At 41.2% G+C, this 20,690-nt stretch overlaps 1 protein-coding gene across 1 annotated transcript; it reads left to right on the top strand.

Moving 5' to 3' along the window:
- The first annotated feature begins 1,474 nt into the window (after positions 1 to 1,474).
- LOC128417663 (cytochrome b5) lies at positions 1,475 to 18,344 on the top strand. The gene is made up of 5 exons (XM_053396640.1): positions 1,475 to 1,767; positions 11,722 to 11,850; positions 13,501 to 13,530; positions 15,530 to 15,564; positions 17,675 to 18,344. Exons 1-5 carry the CDS (start codon positions 1,609 to 1,611, stop codon positions 17,751 to 17,753), a joined length of 432 nt encoding a protein of 143 aa, XP_053252615.1. The 5' UTR covers positions 1,475 to 1,608; the 3' UTR covers positions 17,754 to 18,344.
- The last annotated feature ends 2,346 nt before the right edge of the window (positions 18,345 to 20,690 follow it).

Genomic DNA, 20,690 nt, shown 5'->3' with positions numbered 1-20,690 from the left:
GTGACTCTCCAATTTAGGCAGAATTTGGTGATCCAGAGGCTCTAAATGGATTCTTTTATATTATCTCTTCCTACCTCCACATACCTCTTGATGTATTTTTTTTTAAAAAAACCAAATCTCTGGTAATTTATTCTCCTGTTCTCCAATTTGTACCCTATTCTCTCTGCCTTCCAAACCCCTCTGCAAGTTTCTTTCATCCCTCCTCCCCGATCCTTTTCCCTTCTTTCTCCTATAACAGCTTTCCTCTTTTATCCCTTTCCTTTCTATTCCCACTTTGTTTGTTCATAATAAATATGAACTTCTTATCTCACTTTCTAATTTCCTTCAACATCTCTTCTGGCCCTTTCCCCTCAGAGGAAGCACTTCCTTCCCTTCTTCCCATGCCTTCTTTGTCTCCCTCTACTCAGCATTGCTGATACTGGCATCAGTCCAACCAAAAGGCTATGCCACTGTTAGGGGCAGGACAGTCTGTGGCACTGTGGCCCACCTGAAAGTGGCCCAAGGTGGGTTCCTGGCTGGCTCACTGTTTGAGAAACAGTGATGTAGAGAATTCATATCTTGCTACTCCATAAGGTGCCCAAAGCAGATAACAACTCAACCACTTCTTACAGGTGCCACATAATACCGGTTCTGCATTTCAAATAATTCAATCTTTTATTGTTGCAGCCGCTGCACTTGCCTACTGACATCTGATAGGCGCCTCACTGTACTCTTTTAGGCACTTGCTAAAAGCATTTCAGTTTCAGCAAGCTTGCCCTAATCTTGATGAGAGTTGTAATCTATTTATTTTCATTCTGTTTGATTCTTCTTTTAATGCTAATGTTTCTTGTTGATGTTATTATTATTATTTTGTTTTATCTGTTTTATAAAGTGATTTGAGGGTCGCTTTTACAATCAAGCGTTGTAACAATTTGCTGGGCAAAAGATACCTGCATTGCAGGGGGTTGAGCTAGATGACCCTCTTGGTCCCTTCTTACTCTAAAATTCTATGATAAATTTTATGAAATAAAATAAATTAAACAAAAAATACAGTAATAAGAAACACGTTTTGTAAGATGCTAAGGGGCTCCTTTTTGTTACATAATTTTTTTGTTTATTGATTTTTTGTTTGTTTGTTATATAAGGCTGAAATCCAGGTAGCAACAGTTTAGTCTTCAATTCGCAGCATTGCGTGGATATCAGCGTGGATGTTGTGCTTTGGTTTCCCCTTTCCTAGCTCTCTTTTTCTATCAGAAAAGAAATCAGCGTGGATGTTGTGCTTTGGTTTCCCCTTTCCTAGCTCTCTTTTTCTATCAGAAAAGAAAGCCGCCGCCTTGAGTTCTTGGAATCTGCGGAAAGGACAAACACATAAACAAACAAACCTACGAGCCTCTCAATTCCCACATGCCACCCAATGGGCAGCCAGCTAGGGCAGCTTTCCCCGCCTTCCTGCCGAGAAGTGGGCGGTGCTTCGTGATTTCGGAGCTGGTGGCGTAAAGGTTCGATCTGCGCGTGCGCGAGGAGGCGAGGCTGTCCTGGGTCAGAGTTCCCAGTTGGAGATCTGCTGCCGCTGCTGCGCCCAAGGGTCAATATCTGCCAGGTTGAGAAGCGAAGCTAAGAGTTGGGGCGATGGCGAAGGTGAATGCTAGCGGCGACAGCAAGCCTGGAAAGGAGCCGTGGCGGGGTTGCTATTATACCCTCGAAGAGATCCAGAAGCACAATCACAGCCAAAGCACCTGGATCATCCTGCACCACCGTGTGTATGACCTCACAAAGTTTCTGGAGGAGGCAAGTATAAGGGGCTAGAAAGGTGGGGCTGCTGAGCTTGCAGGCGATTTCAGTCCCGTAGAAGAGGCGAAGGGAGCTCGAGTAGTTCTGCACGATCATGCACGCTGGCAACTTGCTCTCAGCGAAAAGCTCCTCTGGGTGTTTTGAGACGAGGGATAGACAGATAGATGGGGACCGTTCAGAGAGCAAGGAGGTGCTTCCGTTAAAGTGCTTCCTCGTAGGCATTTTGTTATTTTTGCTGTTCGTCGAAGTGACTTTCTGATCCTGTAGTGCTTTTGAAGATGAGAAAGTTCAGCTCACATAGCACATATTCCATCTGTATCGTTTGTTGCAAAGTAATATTTTATTGTATAGCAACACAATTTTGTAAGATGAGCTAGATTGAACTGGAATAGCTTGGAAAAGCAAGATTGCCAAATTTATGGCAAGCTTTGCAATGAAACTGTTGTAACCAGATGCTTACAGGCCATTTCTTGCAAGCAATATGACACAGTTCATCCATCAGTTGTTCAAGTATAAAGGGTTGAGTAATGTCATCTTTGTACTAATTAGCTGACTAGAAACAGCCCACATTCACTTCACTTTCTCCTTTATTCATCAAGGAGCTGAACTATTGTATATTCTAAGATGCTGTATTTAGAACTTGTGTATCTGTACAGTGCTATTTCTGAAATCCATAATGCTCCTGCTCCCCTAAGGTGGGGAGAATCCAAATGCAGACAATGCATTTGTCCTTCTGTTTCCGGGCTGTTAACATTTCCCCCCAACTTTTCCTATATTTTCCTTCCCACTAGAAATAATGGGAGAGAGAAAGTGAGCTACACTCCTGAGCACATATAAATTTTGCACAGATTTGGGGGAACCCCAGTGGTTTTGGATCTTTTAGCCAGTAGAACCCTTCAGGGTATTGTGGGGGCAGAGAGAGGTGGGCACAAGACCTGCTGTATCTTGAGCCTGTCTTCCCATCACGTGACAGCAGTGGGCCCAATCTGGGCCTCTTCACTACACCAGTCTTGAGAACTGGCACAGCAAGGGGCCCGAAATCCGCTCTGACTGGTGCAACTGCCAGGGCTGCAGATGTGTCTGCCATCCCATTAAGTCCTGCTGCTGCTGCCCAGTGGTTTGCATTGCCTTCTTAGAAAGAAGTATGGTTGGATGACTAGCCAGAAGTTGTCGCTTGTGGAATGTTACCATATCACAGGGTGGGTTGTTTCTCCAAAGGAGTAAAAAATCATGTTGCATCAACGTGGAAGTTGAATTGGAATCCCTTTGCTAGTGCTGTCTCCGCTTTTTCACTTTCCTAGCATAGTTACGTTAAGCAAAGGATTCATGTTGGGGGCTGCAGTGAAGGATTGTGTCAAGAGTATCTGCAGCACTGCAGTCCTGCACATCTTGGGTGGGTTTTAAATAGCAAGGAGGTACAGCTATGTACCTTGGTCCATTCATCAAACATACAGAACCGTTGCATTGATATACACCAGGGGTCACCAACTTTTGGGCCTTCAGATGTTGCTGAACAGCAGCTCTGATCATCCTTGGCTGTTGTCTAGGCTGGTTGGAGCTGCTGGGAATTGGAGCCCAATAACACAAGGGCCACAAGTTAGCCACCCTTGACAGAGACCTGCTTGCTAGTTGTAGCTAGGGAAGATGTTAAGGTTCATGCCATACAACTATTACAGCCCCAAAAATGACTGTGAGTCAGGGGATTGGGGAGCTCTTAAGGAAGCTTAGGATCTTTCAGTTGTCACTGTTGATTTAAATTTAATTCTAGAAATAACTGAGCTGCTGTGTGTCATCTGCTGACTGTATTTCTTGGTACACCCATGTGCACTGATAATATGGTTTAAACCTTCTAGCAAACTTTTTGCTAATTTCCGATCTTGTTCTCTGACAGCATATCTTGGCCTCAATATTGCATGAAAGTCACAAGTGGCTCTTTCGCCTTTGAAATTGATTTTATGTAGCCATTTATTTCATCAGCTTATTCTGAGAAACTGATTGAAGATAGTATGCTATGAAGACACTTTCTCCTTTTTAGATATATTCTCACAAAACTTACTTCAATCACAATAAACATAATTGCATCCCTCAGACATTGTGTGCAGATAACTTGTGCTAAACATGAGGAAGCTTTTCAGGTTTGGCCAAACTGTAGTGAACTTCCTTTATAGTTTAAATTGTTTACAGTAGTAGGTAAACTATTGGGACCTGTAACAAAATACTGCATTGTTTCTTCACCTTCTGACTGGCACGCTCCTGCTCAGGGTCTCAGCCTGTTCCAGTTCTACCCTTCTCCAGAGTATTATAGGCCAAAGGTCCCCAACATGGCACCCATGGGCACCACAGATGGACCTGCCAGGGCCGACTGCCCCTTCCAGTTTTTTAATTGTTAAGAAAAACAAGGGGTTTTGACTTTTCTTTCGTTACATAATGTGGGGTTGCTTCCTTGTTTGGGGCTGTATTTTATGTTTTGGGGTACATAGGTATTTTGTCCTGCGGAGGGGATTCCAATACCCATTTTTCTTCAGTGAAATGAGTATTTTGTGGTGCCCATAACAGTTTCTTACATTTGAAAATGTGTCCCAATGCTCAAAATGTTGGGCTCTTCAATGCAAGATCCCCATTCATTCCTTCGCACCTGCTGTTATCAATTTTATTTTACAGCTGTCAGTCAACATTGTGTGTCTACTGACTGAGCGTATTCTCCATTTAGCATTCTTAGATTTTTTAACTTAGTTTTTAAAAGTGAAGGGTGGAAACTATTTGGTGTGCTTCTGCCCCGTAAGCACACTGGCACCTCCTTCTTGTTTATCATTGGGGCCCTTTTGAGTCCATTCCTGTCAGTTCTCACCACTGAAATTTGCTGTGGAATGATAGTCTAGTTGGGTAGTTGTCCCAAGGCATGTGATAGGCATGTGAGAGCTCCTCTTTTAGTGGTGGGGAATACTGTTTCAAGTCTCAAATGTAAATGAGGACAAACTTGTTTGCTCACCCTTTCACCTACCAGGTTGCAATACCAGGAACTCTTCTGACACCTGTGATCAATAAGCCATCGGCACCAATAATTACAAAATGAGCACCCTATTGCAAGAACCTAATCTTGACTATTTAGGTTTCATATTTGAGTTGAAACTGACCACATTTTGTTTTAATGTCCCTGTACTGACAGAAGGGTTGAAGAGTGAAAGGTTGAAATTTTGAAGAAGGAAATCTGGCAGCTGCCCCCACCGCCATTAAAACTTATAGTTAAATATGTGGATAAACTTTTTCTCTATCATAACTAAACAAATAAAATAATAGGAGAGCAAGAGTCTTAAAACAGAAACTAAAATGGTCAGACCACCCCCACCCCATCTCAAATTAGCTATATTTAAAAGGTAGTGATATTAACAAATCTTTTCCAAGGATGTCCCCTGGTTAGCCTGTTGCATAACTTCAGCACCAACACTAGGCACTGCAGATTTAACATTGTTAATTGGTCACTGATAACTGGCAACATCTAGAACAAGCCTCCCAGCTCATTTTTGGGAATGAACAGGATTTAGGGTGTGCTGGGCACAGATAATCTGCATTTAATAGGTATTGTCTTAATCTGCCTTTCTCCCTTCAATGCTACATGTGTTGCAGGAACTCATAGTGCTTTCTTCTGAGTTTGAACTAACTGTAGCACGTGGTTATGTTCAGGTTCTTTGTGTTTTTTATGCACTGTGGTCTGATTTACATGCAAACTTTGGGGGGGGGGTGATACTGGATGGGTTGCCCTCCTTTTGAGCAAAGGTTTGGCCTAGATGGCTCCAAAAGTGTTCCCAGATCTAGGATCCCATAACTCTATATAGAGAGTTTGATGACATTGTATCTGTACACTTGCTTAAAAATAAATATTACATTTTGCCTTTACAGGGTGGGGAACATAGGAAGCTGCCTTACACTGAGCATTAGTCCATTGAAGTCTTGATTGTCCTCACTGAGTGGCAGTGATTTAATTTGGGAGCTTCTTCGTGCAAAGCAGATGCTCTACCACTGAGCTTCTGCCATTCCCCAATATCATTCCGCCATGGGATTGGTTTTCTTTTGTTGGATTTAACTGATACGTCACTCTCAAACAGTTCCTACAAAAACTGGTTCTCCGAGAAGCTTACTTGAGGTTCTTCATTGAGAAAATAGGCATTGGAAGACAACTTGCTTCAGAAAGATCAGTTCCAAATGACTAATCTTGTTCTGCATTGTGTAACCACATATGAATGCTTTGTTTTAGGGTGCATCTAGTTTGCATGGGACAGCAACTAGGCATGGTAAGCAAAGGCTTCAGACCTGTGTAAACTGAGACTGTATAGAGTTTTCCACGCTAAAGTAGACTTCCAGACTAATCAATATGGAACACAAAGCTTCTTGATAGTATGAACTTTGAAAACCATTGGAGCAAGCATTTTTATTTCAGCTTGCATGCAGAATTCATTTTTAATGATGGCATCTAACAGAATGCTTTAGATCTGTGCAGCTGCAGAGGAAGCCGCTCAGGCGCCTGAGGTGGCATGCCCAGGGTCGGGGCGAGTCACCCATAGGGGCAGGGTGCATCGCAGGGCCTCCAAAGTCTGCCTGCCTCCTCCCACTCAGTTGCCCTACAGCTGGGGGGGGGAGGAGAGGCAGCGGGTGGACCGTGTGGGCAGCGTGGAGTCTCTGTGCGCCCAAGCCCCTATGGGTGCGTCTCTCCCAGACATGTGGCTTGGGTGCTTTGCAGGCTTTGCTTAGATTACTGCAATACATATGCAAATTGCTGCCTTAAGGCACTTCAGGCAATACACATGGTTAATCCTAAATAGAGCTACAGTGGTACCTCAGGTTACATACGCTTCAGGTTACAGACTCCGCTAACCCAGAAATATTACCTTGGGTTAAGAACTTTGCTTCAGGATAAGAACAGAAATCATGCTCCAGTGGCGCGGCAGCAGCAGGAGGCCCCATTAACTAAAGTGGTGCTTCAGGTTAAGAACAGTTTCAGGTTAAGTACGGACCTCTGGAACGAATTAAGTACTTAACCTGAGGTACCACTGTACAAGAAAGGTAGGTGCTGTTACTGGCAAAGCTTTGGAAGTTGATCCACCACTGTCACTGTTGCACCCCTTTGCTATCCTGTATATAGGAATGGGGTGGACTCCTCTGAAGGCTGTAAGTGTTTCTGCAGTCTTTATCTATGCCTGGTAGGTGGAACCCTTTGTTCCCTTCTCTTTTGATTGCTCCTTTATTTAGGTGATGGGGAAGGTGCTTCTGCCTCCTGAGAGGTGGCCAGGACTCCTGAAACATCCCCCTCTGGGCAGATAGAGCCACTCCCAGTATCTGACAGCTCTGGAGTGAGTGCACCACGGAGAGGCTCTGTCAAGCTAGGAAAAGGAGGCAGGGACAGAGAGGGAGGCAGAATTCACAGCTTGGGGACGGAGAAGACAGAAGACGTGAGAAGATTGAGGAAGCTGCCCCCCCCCCCGCCACTCCTCACTAGCAGATTCTTCAGCATCTGGCAGAGGCTTCCACATCCCGCTGGAGCCTTTTCCTGGGTCCTTGGCCAATCCACCTGATTCAGACAGCCCATTACACTGCATTTCAGCAACATAAGATCTTCATTTGTGATGTAAGGAACATATTTATATTTCACAAAGAAAGTGAACAAGCTGAGACAGGCAGGTTCAACTTGAGCAAAGGTTATATGAAACTGAAATTACCCTGATGTCACACGGCTGGTTGCTACATTTGAAAGGCAGCTCTCAGTTCATACTCAAACAACTCTAGAAGTCCGTGCAGGCTGCAGTCAAGACTTGCAAACTGTGCAAGTGCTTCATGGTTCCTCCTATTAATGTGTCTTTTTTATTTATTTAAGGTACCCACTTTACTGCGGTCCTACTTTACAAATTTGGTCTTTGACCTGGGTGTGACTTACAAGACCACTCCCAATTCTTGTGAGAAGTGTAAACCCATTGGGTGTACATTAGCACTCTTGGATAAACCCAGAAAATTTTACACAGAAAGCAAATAAAAATAAATTAGGTTGTCATTAAAGCCTGTGAAAGTCAACTGGTGTCTATGATGCTGATGGAAAAACTGCAGCTTTTGGGGAACTATTCTGCTTTTGGGTAACAGGAGCAGGGAACTGTGATCTCTCACTGCTCTGACATATGAACTTGTAGGCTAAGATCTAACATTTAAAAACAACTGCTACAGCAGTGTTGTAAAGTATGAGTGCTGGCTTGCAGACTTGTGCACCATCATTGCATTTTTTTGCACTCGTGGCTCTCATAAAAGGTACTTGTGTGTATGCAGCCAGGATTTTAAGAGCTATGTATCAGACTTTTCCCTCTCCTTACAAGTTTAATGCGTTAAAAGGTAGTTTGTATGTTTTGGGAGAAGAGTATCTAGTATGCTTTGAAAAAAGAAAGAAATGGAAAAACTGTTTGTGTAGTAACATGACTTTGCCAAAGTCACTCGTTTATTTGTTACACTTACACCCTTGATATTTTAGTTGTATACTGTGGTACCTTGGTTCTTGACGTTAATCCATTCTGTGAGTCCGTTCAACTCCCGAAACCGTTCGAAAACCAAGTTGCAGCTTCCGATTGGCTGCAGGAGCTTCCTGAACTCAAGCGGAAGCCGCGTCGGATGTTCAGCTTCCGAAAAACGTTCGCAAACTTACTTCCCAGTTTGCAGTGTTGGAGAGCCTATTTGTTCGACAACTAAGCTGTTTGAGAACCAAGGTATCACTGTACTTAAGATATTTTACAATCTTTTATTTGTGAATTGTCCCACGTACACAGCTACTTTTTGAATAATTTGTATTAGGCAACCACAAGAATTAGGATGGCTAACCTGTGGCCTTCAAAAGGTTGCCTACAACCGCCTTCATCCCTGATGATTGACCATGCTGGCTGGGCCCAAAGGGAGTTGTAGTCCACAACTGCTGGAGGGCACCAAGTTGGCTACCTGTGCCCTAGAGGCTGCTTCTGCTTGGGTTTAAAATGTGTAGAATGGTGGTATTTTTGAGAACGTGTTATTTGTGTGTCAAGGGAGTGTCTTTGAGCTGCTATTTCCTTCATCTGCTTTTTCCACTGTTGCTTCCAGTGGTGCTATTGTCTAGTGTGGAATGAAGTGAACAGAGATCACATTTGTGTTAATTGCTGAAAGAAGCCATTTATCATCCAAACAGAAATAAGTTTCTTATCTTTCCATGTGTATCTAGTGAATACTTTGAATTCCAAGGTATAGCAGGTATGTGAATATTTTGAAGAGATAAGGAACCAAAACATTGTTTCTACACCTGGAAAGATTTACACATACAAGAGTCTGGTGGGGTGTTTTTGCTTTTGTTTTGCTTTTACTTCACTGCTTTTTCTCCATGGAAAATATGTAGCTATTCCGTAGGTTATCTACAATATATATAATCTTTATCAGTACAAATCATCTAAGGAGACACAGGTTCAAACCTTAGTACAGTTCTTTGTACTAAAGAATGTTGGGGTCTTGGTTTGTGACTTTGAGATCTTCTCTCAGTTCAGAAGAACATATAAAGAAGCCACTGGATCAGGCCCATGGGCCACAGATTCCAGCATTCTGTTCTTACAGTGGCCAGCCGGTAGCATTTGACAACACAGTATATTTTTGCATCTTTACTTGTGGACTGACCTAAAGATTACCCAGGTGAATGCGTTGTGTGCTGTCAAAGGGAAAACTGTTTTAAATCTGACCATATTTCTCCTTTTCAGTATTTTTAATATTGCTCTGTGCCTTACAATTCAGAACAGGAAGCTTTCTCTCTTCAGTTCCTGCTCCATTAAAAAATGGGTAACTTCATGAAATGACATTTCATTGCAGCTATTCACCTTTTTTCAGTATAGATGTGCTAATAGGAGTTTGGGCTCATCATCTCTGAAGAGTTGTGTAAGTTACGCTTTGCTGTCCAACCTGTTTTCTGGATTCAGTTTGCTGAATGCTCTGTAAATCTCACATCAATCAGCTTTAGTGTCGTTCAAGACCTTTGCTCTACTCCTTTGCTTGGATAGTTATCAGTACTGATTCAAGGGCAGGATTTTGTCATTCATATTTGCACGTTCGCTTTGACTTGCATAATCTCTCTCCAGCATGCACTTCCTTAACCTTTTGGGGATTGACGGCCACATGTAATCTTTGCTCTACACACTTGTGTAACTTTTTGCCCCATTTTGCTTAGTCACTGTGCATAAGCACTGTGCACTTTCTTCACCCAATTTTTCTTTTATGCAAAGAAACTTGGAAACTTTTACAAGTTTATCACTTTTAGGCAACAAATAATACCTACGCATGTGTTTTTAGAATGTTGCCAGGGCATCTCTAGACAGGAGTGGTTTCTTTTGAATGGTTTGATATGGGGAAATAGAGAAAGTTGCCTACATGCTCACTGCCTTGCATATCTGCTTGCCTTCCCATTTCTCTCGAAGTCCTGAAATGACAAGACTAGGAAATGTGGTTTTGTTTTGTTAGTGTTTTCAACTTCGCTTTGATTTAAGAGCTGCAGTGTCGGTTATGTGTGAAATTAATTCTGGAATAAGATCTTGGCTAAACAAGTGCTTCAAAAGCCTGACTCGTATGAAGTGCTCTCAGGGTTAAAAACATCTTTATTTTTATATAATGAATGTTATAGTACTTAGGTGGAGCAGCATTTACAGGATCATATAACGTGGATTAAGAACTTCACTCATCCCCTTTTATGCAATAAGAATGAGTTAAACACAGGCAGATTGGACTTCTGCACTGGCAGAGGGCCCACTGCCAGTGGGGGAGGCTGGGTCAAACTTCACAGTGGGAGTGCCAGAGAGAAAGAGAGTTCATATTTATTTAATGGTGTGTTTTTTAAACCCTGCCTTTTAGGAAAGCTTTCCCCTACACATGGCTTTGTGTGTGTGTGTGTGTGTACACACACACACAAAACATTCACAACCACAGCACAATCAATCAACAACAATCATCACTAGGTAAGTTAATTTTAAGACATTTAAAACATAACAGCCTGATAAAACCATAAAATGACAGAGTAGCACTACAGAAACTGCAGCTTGATTTTTTAAATTCTTCAGATTATGAAAATGCAGTTACAAATCAGTTTTAATGCCCACAGAAGCACCTGCACAGTTGGGGCCTGCCTGTTCCCAACTGGAATGGAGTTACACAAATATGGTGGCTTGCCAGCCTAATTGGTTTGGTTTTACTGACAAGCATGCTGCTGGCAGTAGGGCTGTGGAAACTCTTCTTAAAGTGCCATTAGACTGATATGGGTGAAAGTGAGGCTTCAAGGAAGCCAGTCCCAACTGTGTTTGAAAGGAACAACCACATCTTTGGGGGACTTGATCAGAAGCTGCTGCAAATATTGCAGTTGTAAGACATGTTTGCGTAAACCAGCCAACAATTAAAAATACATTTTTATGAAGGACAGTATAAAGCTGGGTGATTGAACTTTGTTTTAATCACAGGCACAGATATATTCTATTGGTATTTTCCTTGTGTGTGTGTGGGTGTGAAAACACACACACACAATATCTACAATACTGACGGTAGTTGCTGAGCAAAATAGTGCTCTTGTGTGTGCTCAACTTTTCCAAAAAACAAGAACCATATGCACACTTGTTATACATCTAGTATTAGAATTTAGGGTCATTCATTGATAGTGATTGGCAGCCAGTTTGGCTTAGAAGTGTACTTTCAGCGGCACAGGTCAACATTTTGTGCATCTAGTGAAGTGGACAATGCATGAAAACTCATGCCATAATACATTTGTTAGTTTTTAAGGTACTACAAGATTCCTTTTGAGCATGCAATCTGCCGCAGTTCCATTTGTGAAACTGACAGCTTTAAGATGTACTGATACCTATTGGGACAGAAAGCTTAAAAAAACTATTTGTAAAGTTCATGGATACTTATTCATATGTTGTTTTCTTACAGCACCCAGGTGGTGAAGAGGTTCTAAGGGAACAAGCAGGAGGAGATGCTACAGAAAGTTTTGAAGATGTTGGCCATTCCACAGATGCCAGAACATTGTCGGATACATTCATTATAGGAGAACTTCATCCAGTAAGTGCACTTTCCACAGAATGTGTGTTATCTTTTACCGGTATATTTCTCCATATTTTTAAAACCTTAATGAACATATCAAATTGGATGTAGTGTTCTGTGTCAAGTTGTAACTTTGTAATTTGGGATTTAAAATGTTTGTGCAGTAAAGCAGGTTATCAGTACCTCCTCCCATCAGTTGATGACTTTTTTCAGTGTACAGTTTATTAGTGCTTCTCTGCAAGTTCTAAGCTATTTTTTAGGTTTTAGGTTTTTTGTTTTAAAATAGTTGGTTCCTGTGTTCAGGATGATTTGGGAAAGTGAGAAATAAATAACAGTTAAGAAGCAAAATAAATAAAACATAGCAATAAATTGGCAGTGGCAGTAGAAGTTTAAAAACAAGCTTGTGATTTAGAAGAGACTGATCTGAACACACATTTGCTGCACTGCAAGACATTTGTGTCCAGGGCAACAAATGTATGCCCTTCAACAACACTTAATGTTATATCTGAACCAATTACTCTTTGCTAAGATCCCACCAATGCAGTTCCCGTAGCTAACTACAGGACTTATCCTGGTGGCTGTTCATTAAATTCTAGCACTAACTGAATCAGTCTTCAGTTTCCAAAATTCTCTGCACATCAGAGAACTTGCCAGTGTGTGTGTGTGTGTGTGTGTGTGTGTGTGTGCATGCACGCACAAAGGTGCTGTCTCTTTTGGTTGGGTAAAGGACAAACTCTACCCAAGTCCTCTGACACTTAACAGAGGACATAGGAAATGATCGGGATCATTTATGCGTTTTGTGCAGAGAATTAGTAGTGTTGCCAAGCTATTTCTGCCAGGTATGTCTGCATGGCACTTCCTGCATTCTTCCCTTTCATCATATTTAGTAGGATACACAGCGGTATAGGGTTTTGAGGTTACGTCTCTAAATCAAGCCCCTTCATGCAGTTACCAGACTAAAGTTTAGACTGGTGCGTTTGATATTTCTGGAGCTGGTACATGAAGAAATTTGCTTCTGTTTAGCATGTGATAAACTACTGTAATGGGTGTTCAAAGTGCACTGATACTTGCTGTGTTCCATGCAAAAGTACCTTCATGACTTTAGTACTGGAATCAAGATGCAGTTACAAAGTCCGCTTTTTCAAAAGAGCCAAACAGTTCCTCCTGTTTCATAACACCCCAGTGTCTAAAAGGCATTAGAAGCTTTGTAGAAAACTGATCTTGGCATCAAAACATTGCTGCAAGATTTATTTTTAATAATTTTGTTTCCTTTGCTTTTTTAAAAGTCTTCCACCCACACTTAACTGTTCTGTTATGCTAAAAGATCTGTTATGCTGGAGGACTTGAAAGTAGCTCGGGTGCTACCAGGGAGTATTTAATCAAGCTACAGTAATGTTTATCTCATGTGGAGATAATGTGGAGCAACTTTTCTGGAGGCAAACTCAAAATAAGTTTGGTAGAATAGAATTGGATAAGGAAGCATGTTGAAAATTATCAGCAAATACTACAAAGAAGATAGGTTGCGAAATGCTTTTAGAATGTATGTGTATCCATATATTCACTAATCAACAGGGTGAAATTTACTGTACTAGTTTTACATGTATAAATAACTCCTGGTATTTTGGGGCATTCTACATTGTGTTGCTTATCACTGTTTTTGTGTTGCAGGATGACTGGAAAAAAGTTCAGAAACCAACGGTAAGCATTCCACTTTAAAGCCATCCCACCATGTTAATGTTTGGCAGCCGTGATCTGTGTTACATGCAGTGCTGGCAGGGACTTTAACTAATGTTAAACATCTGTTGCTCTTTCCTGTATCAGCTTGGGAAGAACAGCAAGCAGGGTGCTGTTGCTCTTGTGTCCTGCTTGTGGGATTCCCAGCAGCATCTACTGTGCCATAGTGGGAAATATGAGACTGGACTTTATGCGAGGGTGGTCTTATGTTTATGAGGAACAGTTCTACAAAATCTTAAGCATGCTAAGTGGCCTAGAACCAGCTGATGTAAGGCTTCACACAGTGTGTGCTAAGAAGGTTCTGCAGCCATTCTCATGTTTCTGATTGTGCAAAAGGCTATGCACTAGTAGAAGTCTTTGCACAAGTGGAAGTGGCAGAACATCTGACTTCACTCTCCTCAAAGCACCATTCTAGCATGAGGCATACAGCAATCCTTCCGCGAACAAGAAGGCACCTTGGGTGGTATTCAACTAAATAACTCAGGGCTTTCCCTCCTCCGTGCCCCTGCCACCCACAATTCTACTTCGAAGGGTTGGACAAACCCTCAGGGCAGATTTAGGGGGCATGTGGGGGAAGGAGAGGAGAAGAACTTTTTTGCCGCACAAGGATAAACAATTGTGCAGATGGAACACCCTTCCCTTACTGATGCTTTTAATATAACCCCTTCTGTGCACAGAAAGGCACATCTGGTCCAGCTTTTAGTACTGAAAAAGGAGTTTGAGTCAGCTTTTTCAGATATGAAAATAATACTGTTCAATATTGCAAAGTATTCTAGTGCTTACCAATACTGAACAACAGCTGACATTCTTCAAAAGTAGAGGTCTGACCCATGAGACTCAAGTGCTGTGTTGTGCAGACTGAAAAAAAAAAGGAGATGCCATCTAACCCAGTATTGTCCACATTGAATGGCAGTGGCTCTCCAGGGAATGTCCCCTACCTTGAAACCCTGAGCTAGTCTGACGTGGTACACGGCAGTCTCCTATCTCACTATTATATCAGCCCCTTTATTCACAATCATGAGGACTGAAATCTGAAATCGTGGAGAAACCCTTCTAGTCAGTTTGGTTAAAATTGAGTTAGGTAGACCATGATTTTGACTGTATATAATAAGGGAGCTTCCTATGGTCCATGAAAGGTGATGATCCAGAGAATCCTGATATGGTTTACGTCTGAAGATTTTTCAGCAGTTCTGTTCTGCTATCAGGGTACTTTGTCAGGCCTTGACAGATAAGCAGTTCAAATGAGAGCTGAGTGGAAAGTCTCTCTCCAAATCTTTCTGCATGCTGTTAAGAGGATGCAAGAACTGCCCTCCTGGATCAGGCTTGAAGATCCACCAAGTCCATCATTTTCCCCCTGAGTGGTGGGCAGTCAAATACTCAAGAGACTCTAAGAAACTGGGGAAGATGGTGACGATTAATTCCCTCCCATTTGTGCAGCATGTGTTTTCCATAGGCATTTCTGTCTCTGAACATGGAGATTGCAATTAGCTTATCTTTCACAAATGCTGCAAGAATAACAGAAAGGAGCTAGAAGGTTAATCGTATGAAGTTTAATTGTGGATAAATTGTGTGGCAAGATTTCAGTGAGGGACACACTGATATATTCCCAAGGCTGAAAAGTGTCCTTGTGGGTGTAAGATGTTGTAATGAGCCCAGCCATTTATTGTCTAGCTGCTGTATTTTAGGTGTTGACTTTTAAACCAGAACATGGTGTTTTTTTTGCATGGCAACAAGAAGTCATTTCCAAAATTCAGGGAATGCAGCATATACTGCCGTAGCAGCAAGTGAGCACAGAGGGCTAATGATCATGATGAAAGGTTAGGTGTGAAAGGTTACACCATATCAGAGGACATCTGAGGAAACAGTAGGTGAAGACAGTAATTGGCATGAGTTAGCTTTGTGACAAGAAGGATGGGCAGAAGAGACCAGTTAAGTCTAACTAATGTATTGCTTTGTTTTTCAGGAACCTTACATTACCACTCTTGATTCTAATTCCAGGTATTGTATGGCCTTCATTTAACAAGCCAATACTGTTTTTCTTTTAAAAAATCGTATTCACAGTGCTTTTTTTCTAGGAAAATATGTGCCGGTACTCACCATGAAATTGTTACAGTAGGTGTCACACTTTTTAACAAAACAAAACAAAACGAGGTGCCGGTACTGTGTACCCTTGAGTTCCCCCTGGAAAAAAAGCACTGGGTATTCAGATAGGTTGACATCCGGTGACGTTCACTGCTTGTTAAAAATAAATTCAGTCAGTGGAATTCTGGTTTCTCTCCTCCCCATTTCCCATGCACCCGCAAAATCTGCTTGGAGGCGGTGTCATCCAACCCTCATGACAAGCTTTTGAGGAGCAAGGGGGTGAGGAAAGAGAGGCCATGTTATGCAAGTGGAGGTTTGCTCGCTCCGTGTTGGCTTTCACCTTTACTAAGTAATTTTGTTACATTTTCATGATGCTATTATTATTTTTATTACCCTGCTTTTTTGGCTTACAGATAAAAACAATAATAGCTAAAAACATAGAAAAAAATCATTAGAAAACATTAATATATACCGTAAATTCCGGCATATAAGGGGACCTTTTAACCCCGAAAAAGAGGTTAAAAAGTCGGGGGTCGCCTTATACGCCGAATATCTGCTCCCCGCTGCTGCTGCGGTGGCTCCGAAGCAGCAGCAGGGGCGGCGGGCTCCGCTCCATGCCGGGCGGCCTTCTCCCGGCGTGGAGTTGCCCAGTGTATTAGGCAACTGGGATTATAAGACGAAACCCCAAATTGCATCTGCCAATTTGGGGGGTCGTCTAATACGCCCAGTCGCCTAATACGCCAGAATCTACGGTACATTAGAAATCTGAAGACACTTGGAAATGGGGTCATATTTGAAGTCTAATGCTTGCATGTGTGTAAATGTTTATTTAACAGGACTAGGCCACATTGTGTTTATTGAAAGAGCACCCTAACTCTGCATCTGGCACATATTTATTTGTTTATATAAAATGTATAGCTTGCCTTCTGGTGCCTGCCTCACCGCTTCAAGCCCACTGTCTGTAACAGACTCGTAGAAACTTTCCAGTGCTTGGGTCTTGGGAATCTTAGGTTGCATTTGGAAGGCCACGTATCTTGAAAATGTTTACATTATATTTGCTTTTTTCACTCTTACTTCAGGATTACATTTCCTAACAAATGTTTTTTAAAAACTTGTGTATCTAACTAATTAAGTTGACCTTCTGGATAAAAAGTTCATTTTGATCTCAGTCTTTTGTCCTAAAGTCTTCAATCCAGCTATATATTTACTTGCATTTCCACCAGTAGTTCAGAAAAATATTCCTTTGTCCAGGTCATGAATATGAGGAAACCTGTGGCCTCCAGCTGCCAACATCCTTGATAAATTGACCATATTGACTGGTGCTGATGGGAATTAGGAATCCAGCAACAACTGGAGGGCCACAAATTCCTCATCTCTATCTTAGCTCAATGTGACTAAATCTTCATTATAGTTTGCCAAAAATCATATACAACCTTTACTTAGTTGGCTTAACTATATAATCCATTGTATTTCACTTCAAAGTGTTTATGATCTGCTGCTGTCAGATCTAGGATAAAGCCTTAACCAAAAGTTCAGTTTTTCTGAAGTCCATCATATAAAAGCTAATGGATATTTCGATCAAAGTAACTTTATTCTATTCTATTTTATTTATTTATTGAGTTTTTTAATACAAAAAGAAAGAGCAAAAAACACCATACATCCTACCCAAACGAAAACACACAAAAATACGCCATTATTTACACAAGCATAAATCCTTCCCACCTCCAATCCCTTCCCACCACCACACCCCTCGACTTCCCTCCACCACACCACGACTTCCTTATTGTTTACGTTCAATATAATCATTGCACTCCTTTAGATTTTGGATTTTTATCTCTTTATAACATTCCTAGATAATGTTGCTCTTTCCACTTTACTCCTTTAATCTAAACATATCAACATATTTTTTATGGAACAATATTTGACCATGTATTCTTTAAAGCATTGCCATTCTAGTCTTAAGTTTTTGGTTTGTCTGCATTCTGATATATCAGAATGTATCAAAGTAACTTTTTGTTTCTTCTAGCACATGGTCCAATTGGGTGATTCCAGCTATAGCAGCAATTATTGTGGCCCTTATGTACCGTTTCTACATGATGGAGTAATCAACATATTGAGAAGCTATAATGGAACAGACTGCTTTGGGAAAGAGAACCAAAAAATGCATCTGAATCTTCACATCAAGACAGTATCTGAGAACAACTTTCAAATTCCATCCTACTCTTTCCCAGAAAGCCAAAATAGGTTGCTTCAGCAATGCACTTTTTAACTCTGCCTTTTACGTAACTGTTTTTAAGTGCTAAAAATTCAGAGGTCTCTTTTATATCATAATGTTCATCAATTAACTATCTGATATTATCACAACGTTTCTTAAGAATAAGACCACTGATTTTATCTATGTTATCAGTATGATACAAGGACACTAATGTTTAAGGCTTGTCTGGGTTTTCTATGAGTTGTTTGGACTTCTTTTGCTAAAAAAATTAGCAGAGGTTGTGTCTATGCAAATTCCTTCCATTTTTTTGCCTTCATTTAGAATTTTCTAATGCAAGGACCCGCTTTCCATCAGTTTCATAGGTCTAATTTTTATATTTTCTCCCCCCCAAAAAAGTCATAGTAAGCTTTTGGTATGGAAATGAGACTTAAGGCATATGTATATTTTTTCAATTTAAAACACCGTATTTTTCCGTGTATAAGACGAGTTGTTTTTATTATTTTAAAAATGCTTAAATATGGGGGTCGTCCAATAGACAGATAATTCAGATGTTGGATGTGCAATTGTTGACTGCAGCAAGGTCTGCTGGCAATTGGGTATGCAACTGGGGGACAGATGATTGTTGGCTTTGTTGATGCGTGCAATTGGCAGTGGTGGTCAGGCGGGTCAGGCCCAAAAAAAGCTCAACAACTCTGGGCATTTCCTCAGTTTGGAGTCCCCAAAAATAGGGGTCATCTTATACATGGGGGCGTGTTATACGCGGAAAAATTATGGTATTTCCATGGCTCTAAAGATTCCACTAGGTAGCATGGCCAGTTCCAGCCCCACAATCAGCAGGCCTTCAAACTTGATTCAAAATGTTAACAGAACAATTCAGACCAGTTCTCTTCTCCACCCCGCCCCCCAAAAAAACTGTGTGAAAGTGTCTTCTGCTTGCAAAGTGGGATCTCTGGATCAAAGCTCCTGTCCTATGATGACTTGGTGATAAAATATATTGGGCTGTACTAAATGCTGCTGATCGGCAACAGATTTCCACTCACACAATGGAACTTTCTCCTGTACTGTCCCTTGCAGCCCCCTGTGCACCCTCAAAATTTGCTCCATGGGGTTGGCGGACCCTGCAGAGCAAATTTTAAGGATTCACAAAAGGGAAATCCTGTTGTAGGAGTAAAACTCCACGTGCAGCATTGGAGACAACCCATTGCCTGGCCTACCTGAAATTTTGTAAAAGGAGCAAGAGTGGGAAAAAATATCCAGCAAGGAATTCCACATAGCTTGTCTGAAGTAATGATCTACTCTCTCCTCCCCCCACCTCTCGCTATTTCGGAGGGGCAATGCAAATTGGGGTGGGGAGCCCCATTGTGCTTGCGGAGGTCCTTGCATGGGTTTCCACTGGTTAGATTAGTTAGTTGAATGTGGGCCCTGTCTTTGATTTTCCACTGCCTGTGTAAATTTCTTAAGTCTAAATGAAATAGTAGAGCTATTTTAATCGGAATCCACATAATTGTGCAACTCTTAATCATCTTGCTTAATTATCCTTAATTAACTTGATACCTGTCTCTGATTTCTGTGTGATTTCCATGTCCTGCGGAATATAAGTAAAAACATATGTGACTTGCCTGTGCCTGTTTATTTTGATGAAATAAGGGTAGTTTGCATCATGTGCCCATTTTTGTTTTTCTTACCTGCGTGTATGTCACTTGCTAACAACATTTGCATTGGTCACATGGAAGATACTCCGGAATAAACTAAAATGTTTACTTTTTTGTTGTTGTTGTTGTCCTTTATCACCAAGTTGTACCATCCATCCAGCCTCAAGCTCAGTTGATAGTAATGTAGTAGTTGAATGGGTCATAAAGAAATATGAACTGTAGTTAAAGCAACTGCTTTATGACTCCGAAATAATATTGAATTGGCCTAACAATGCATATCTAGATCTGTACTAACAAGTGTTTTGTGGAAGTGCTTTCTCTACCAAAATCTAGAAAATTTCTATTTAATAGCAATCACAGGGGATTAATAATTCTAAGCTGATCATATAGGAACACCATTCATAGCCTTGCCGAGTGAAGGCCTTTCTGAGCATTCCCACAGGCAACTGAACTCTCCCCTTGTACAAACTAGTGCTTCCACTTTTAATTTCAACCATTTCAAGAAATTATCCCTGGATGACCTAAATGCTATTACCGCTTGGCTGGTATTCAACTCTCATTTAAATTATGGAATAGGTGTCTTCATTTCAATGGGTCTACTCTGAGTAAAGCTTAGTTGAATACCACCTCGTATGTTTACAGTCTTTCATATTAATAATCCAGAATCTTCCAGCCTACTGTTATCATTACAATTGCTGATAATGTTATGGGAAACAGCCCTTCGTCTGAGAACATTTTTAATACAAAAGCTAAGAGAATTGTGGTAACACGTAGTTCTTCACTACTGTCAATGACACACTCATGTTTCTCCTGTCCCCTTGTGTAATAACATACTTTGGCCTTTTATGTGTACTTGGTGTGCACCCAACCCACTTGCATTCATTAAAAGCATTTTCCCACTTCTTAATGGAAGACTTTAGTATTGGATTATGTCTTTGAATGCAATAACCAGTCAAACCTGTTTTCAATCTCACTGGTTCCAACAACTTTATAGCAACAGAGCCAGCGTTTTCTCCTTGTTCTGCATTATTTTCCACAGCTCAGAAGAGAAAACAGAACAGGTTTTTTGGAGCAAAAAGTACACTTTCAGAAGACATCTGAAGGCAGCCCTGTACTGGGAAGTTTTTAATGTTTGATGTTTTATTATATTTTTATATGTATGGAAGGCACCCAGA

Source organism: Podarcis raffonei, chromosome 7, assembly GCF_027172205.1.
Source record: "Podarcis raffonei isolate rPodRaf1 chromosome 7, rPodRaf1.pri, whole genome shotgun sequence".
Taxonomy (NCBI): Eukaryota; Metazoa; Chordata; class Lepidosauria; order Squamata; family Lacertidae; genus Podarcis; species Podarcis raffonei.
This window is presented reverse-complemented; position numbering and strand designations above follow the sequence as displayed.

What these genes read in the sequence shown, in the direction of transcription:
- LOC128417663 (XM_053396640.1), top strand. Translation starts at nt 1,609, where the DNA reads ATGGCGAAGGTGAATGCTAGCGGCGACAGCAAGCCTGGAAAGGAGCCG. An exon ending in TCACAAAGTTTCTGGAGGAG is followed by an intron (nt 1,768 to 11,721) that starts GCAAGTATAAGG and finishes GTTTTCTTACAG; the next exon opens with CACCCAGGTGGTGAAGAGGT. An exon ending in AAAAAGTTCAGAAACCAACG is followed by an intron (nt 13,531 to 15,529) that starts GTAAGCATTCCA and finishes TTTGTTTTTCAG; the next exon opens with GAACCTTACATTACCACTCT.